The sequence below is a fragment of the Aphanomyces invadans genome (genome assembly GCF_000520115.1).
Source record: "Aphanomyces invadans strain NJM9701 unplaced genomic scaffold supercont1.226, whole genome shotgun sequence".
Taxonomy (NCBI): domain Eukaryota; phylum Oomycota; class Saprolegniomycetes; order Saprolegniales; family Verrucalvaceae; genus Aphanomyces; species Aphanomyces invadans.
Genome location: NW_008580371.1, coordinates 1 through 5182, shown reverse-complemented (window position 1 = coordinate 5182; position 5182 = coordinate 1). Strand labels below are relative to the sequence as shown.

The following is a 5182-nucleotide window of genomic DNA, read 5'->3' as shown; positions in this document are numbered from 1 at the left end:
TTTGCTGGCGTCACACTTGATCACCAACAGATACTTGTCACCCGTCTTGGAGTCTCCCATGAAGAGATAGTCCCAGTGCAACAAACCATTTGGCTGGGTAGAGTGCAGGGCTTCCCCCAATGGTCGTGGCGCACCACCGGATACACTGGCACAATGCAGGCGGCGGTCCATGAAGAACTGCACGTCCTTCTCCATGGTGCTCCACCAGCAGAACGCCAACAAACTCTCAAGAGTATGACTGGCAGCCCGATGTCCGGCCAAACTCGCATGGGCACACACACAAGCGTAGCTGCAGTTCGCTTGCCACGTCTGGCACCCATAACACCTGGTTAACCAACCGTAGCGACCACGTCTCGCCGGAGTCGAGTTGGATTTGATGCTCGGCCAGCTGGCTAGAATCCAGGGGTAGAGCAACTGGAGTGTCAGTGTCCAGCCGTTCTCGTTGGGCGGCTCCGATGGCCACCAAAGTCGGCCACTCAAAGAAGCTGCTTCGCAAGGGAGATACCATCAACGGTTCTCGGCAGATGGCACAAATGGACTTCAGGGGCGATCCCCAACGCGAGAGCAGGTCGGTCCACACGTTCGTCTCTCCAGGTATGTCGCGAATCTCGTAGCTGTAGCCCATCAACAAAAGAGCCCAGCTTTCCAGCTTCTGGGCGGTGTACTTTGGTACAGAGGACACCACGGCTGTCGGGCTAAAGATGAACTTGAGATTGCCATGGTCAGTGTAGAGTGTGAACCCAGCTGCAGGATGCAGCAGGTAGTCAGCCCTGATCAGTGTTTCCACGATGGCTTAGGCTTCCTTCTCCACAATGGCCCAGCGTCCAGCGGATCCCGTGAATGTCCCGCTCAGGAACATGAGTGGCTCATGGGATTGAGCTTCCAAAGGTCGCTCCAGCCGGTCCGGTGGGACTTGAGTGATTACAGCACCCCAGTGCTCTTCCGAGGCGTGGGCGAACACACACAGCCTCATATCTGGCTTGGGATGGCTGAGTTCCACCACCTTGGCTAGAGCCTTCTTGGTGGCTTCCAGCGCGGCGGTATGAGTGTCATTCCAGCCGACATCAGCTAGCAGCACAGTAGCTGCCAACTGCTTGGTACGCTTCCCACCAACTGCAGCAAACACACGTTCCAGTACCGCCGACAGGTCTCGTACCAACACGTTGAAGCCAGGGATGGACATACGCATCCAGTTGAGCGCACACACATACTGCCGGAGGTCAGCACTTGTCTTGGGGGCTCCGGCAGTTGTTGCAAAGCCTCCACCCGCGCTGGGTCGTGTTTCACACCCGTCCCGCTGATGATGCGGCCACACCACTTGGCCTCCTTTGCGTAGAATTGTCACTTCTTCGGGTGCAGCTTCAGACTACGCTTAGCACAGACTTCAAGCACTGCAGCTAGAGCCGAAAGCAGGCCAGTTGGCGTTTTGTGGTAGCCCAGAAGGTCATCCAGCCACGCCAACAAACACCTGTACAGCTGCTCAGCAAACATGGCTTGAACGGTGGACTGGCAGCAGGCCACACTGTCGCTGCCACCTTGCATGACGCGGGTGGGCGTGTAGACACCGGTGTCCGTCAAGAAAGATAACATCTCTTGACAGCTCTTGTCCAAGGAGAATTGCCATTAGCCTTTGAAGAAGTCCAACATGAAAAAGCACGTGGCGCCACGCAAATGGCCCACAACAATTTCCAACATGGGCATCGGCCAGGCAATCTGCTCCGTCTGGCTGTTGACAGGGCGCAGGTCCACCGTCATACGGAACTCATCCTTGGAATGGGGCTTGCGTACGATCAAGGGTGCACACGCCCATCGGCTGGTAGGGTTTCGATAGATGAAACCAGCCTTCTCCAGCTCTTCCACATGCTTATGCATGAACTCGCGTTGAGGGAGAGAGTAGCGCCTCGCCTTGCAGCGAACTGGATTGGAGACCCTGGTGGGATGCATCTTTAAGGGGGGCATGTCCACGGGCGGATCGTGGCCAAGCGTAAGCCGGAACACGTCCACATACTTGGCCAAGAGCTTGGATAGACCCAGGGCATACTCAGTGCCACAGCCTGCTACCATGGCTCCAGCCACCATGGCATCCAAAACAACCTGAACATTGGCTTGTTCCCCAGCGGGGTCCACAGGTGTCATGTCAGGGAAACATGCGGCCAGTTCCATGGGCACCAGAGCCTCTTCCTCATCGGCCAGGTCATCCACAGCTCTTGCTTGGTCGCAGCATGACTGCCTTTACCACCCCACTGGTTGACTCCACGTCCCCCATGTCATACTCGCTGCTAACCGAGGCCGCATCACGTAGCATGGACTGTGGGTCGTAGCCAAGTTTGTACATTATGGGACGGCTCAGCAGGATGTCTCCAACACCAGACGGCAGGTCACCAGAAGAGAGCCAGCACTTGACGTTAGCTAGTACCAGCGGACCGACATCTGTCTCGAACTTGAGCGTCAGCTTGACTTCCTGGGTCACTGTGTGGCTTGGACCAACGAACCCACGCACCGAAATAGGTGCGGGCAATTCTGTCGCCACCATCACACGCCCGGCGTCTTGCAGCCGCTTTAGCGTCCTTGGCGGGATCACAATTTGGTCCGCTCCACTGTCGAATGAGGCGTCCATCGCTACCACTTGGTTGGCGGTACACACAACTCTCGCAGCACACAGGATGGCCGTCGTTTCATTCGGCTCAACTGTTTTCAAAGTGGCAAGTGGTGAGGCTCGCCTGTTGATGGACCGAGCCAAGGTCATATGGGCCGAAACCAAGAAAGAAGGAAAGCCTGGAAGGGCTGTCACCATTGCCAAGGAGGTGACACGTGACTACGGCGACAGCTTTGTCCCCTTTCTTCGGATGGTCCCGGTTTCCTTTGAGCTTCTTCACTAGTTCCTTCACCTTTTCCGCCACCGGCTTGGGGGGAAGAGGGGCAGCTTGAACCACAAGTTCGAACTCGCCGTAACGCCGCATGTATTCCGCAAGCCAATTCTTGAAAGATCGTGCATCATTCTTGTACGCACGGTTCTCGTGAAGCTTCAATAGTTCGCGCACACGCTTCTGATAAATTTTGCATAAAAAGAAAATTTTGGCGGAACAGCAAGTGGCGTGATGGCCGCCATCAGGGAATCCACAGTCAGCTTGGGTTCGGTCTCGGCGAAACCTTCCATGTTTAGACGGACAAGCGCAGCTTCAAAGTCGCTCACCAGCTTGGAGACTCGCGATTCGGCTGAGATGATAGACCCGTCCATCTTAAGCTTCCCCATAGCTAGGTTGAGCTTAGTCATGTCCACTGGGTCACCGTTTCGGGCACTCAGGAAATAATCATGCCAGTCTTCATCGTTTAGTTCATGGCTCGGCTTGCCAATTTCCCAAAACGCTTTGCGTTCCCCGCCAGCGGGTCGATACAGCTGCTGAGAGGCATCTGGCGAATTTGCTGCCCACCAGGACGCTGTGCATTGGCCAGACGGATCTCACGCATGTACGCTTCACACTGGTCCATGAACCGACGCTTCTGCACCTTCGTGCTTCCATTAAACGTCGGGGCTTTGGGCACCTCTTGAAATTCGTACACCATATGCACACCAACAGTCGCCGGGGCTTGGACAGTTTGAGGGGCTGGGGTCGCCGTAAACGCATGCCACCTGGCGCTGGTACGTCGCCGCATGTCTTCCAGCGCTTCCGCTTGTACAATCGATGATGCAGCAGCCGCTCGTAGCCCTTGGTCGTGGTTCTCAGTGGTACGATGCTGGGCTTCCAGCTGAGCCATCAGTTGGTTCTGCTGGTCACGCTGCAATGCCAGCTCAGCCATCAGTCGCTGGTTGAGTTCCATGTGGGCATTGTCCTGCATCTGTTGCTGTTGATGGAGTGACATCAACTGTCCGTAAGTGTGTTGGCCTTGGCCCCCAACAGCTTGTTGCACAGTGTCGATACGCGACGCCTGTGCGTCCACAGCTTGGCCCACCTGGTGACGCAGCTGCTGAACAGCCATGTCGGGAGGATACTGGGCAAACGGCGGAGCAGCGGAGGCGTAGACGGCCTCCTGGGATCGGGTTCGGGTCAGCACGAGGGCAGGACCGGTACGTGGCGACAGAGGGGTCGAAAGTGCTTCGTCCTCCATGGTCACAGCATTGAAAGAGTAAGTGCGCGGCCTAGTCGACTCAGGCAGCACGCAGGGAACTCGGGCACGAAGTGTGTCCGCATGAGCAATTCACGAAAGAATTCTTTGTTGTCGCTCCAGATAGGATAGACAGTAAGATGGCAAATTCCAAAGTGATCGATGAAGTTAGGTTCACAGTCGTAGCTGGCTAAAGGTCTCGAGCGGGTCCTCTAGCTAGATGTATTCCACTCGGCTACATCCGAATTCATCTCGATAAACGTATGCAAAGTGGAGTGAGCCAGTAAGAGCCCAGGATTCGGGGAAAATCACAGTTCTCGGACGTCCGAGAAACTTGAAGTCTTCTCACCATGGCTTTCACCGGACAACATGCACTGACAAAGGCATCTCTGGTGTCGTCTTGATAAGCGATGCGCGCGCTCCACCCTGTCTGAGTGGACTGGCGCGGTGCTGTGATCACACGTCGAGCTGTACAGGGAACGACGGAATGCAAGGCCTACATTTTCTTCGACTTCAAGATTGTTTTGCCGTTTGATTGGCTAGCCTACTACGAAGTACGAATTCGGTGCAACCAATGATTGCAAGGTATCTGTATTTTTATTCCTCGAACATATAGCACTTAAAAAATTCCAAAGGGAATAATATTGTGCAAGCTCCTGTGCCATCAGAAGCAAACTTGGTAGCATGGATTGTAGTGGGTCATTCATTGACACAGTAGATCAATCAGTTGAATTCCAAATAGAAGTGACTGATAGATGAGATCTAGAATTAGCGTAAGCTTATTGACGCGGTGGCGCAGTGGTTTAGCGCGACGGCATTACAGAAATAGAGGAAGGGGCCCGGGTTCAAGTCGTCGTCAACATTGTACGTGCACTCCTTGCCATAGGCCCAGTACTCACGATGAAACTCGCAGGCAAATTCATCCCGAGTTTCGGCCAGAAACACTTGGCTTTTCTTGCATTTCGTTCGGCGTTGTCTCGAGAATCCATGATGTTTGACAAAGCGTCGGAGCATCTGCTGGATGGACTTGTAGCCGGACCCGGGACATTTGGTTTGGAGGTAAGCCATGAGCCAGTCT

The 5182-nt window shown here is 54.7% G+C and overlaps 1 protein-coding gene across 1 annotated transcript; it reads right to left on the bottom strand.

The window, feature by feature from the left end:
• Positions 1 to 1623: 1623 nt before the first annotated feature.
• Positions 1624 to 4107, bottom strand: H310_15218 (hypothetical protein; the record flags this gene model as incomplete). Its single annotated transcript, XM_008883206.1, has 5 exons — positions 1624 to 2181; positions 2285 to 2784; positions 2954 to 3047; positions 3086 to 3411; positions 3465 to 4107. The coding sequence occupies 5 exons, from the start codon at positions 4105 to 4107 to the stop codon at positions 1624 to 1626; spliced, it is 2121 nt and encodes a 706-aa protein (XP_008881428.1).
• Positions 4108 to 5182: the final 1075 nt, after the last annotated feature.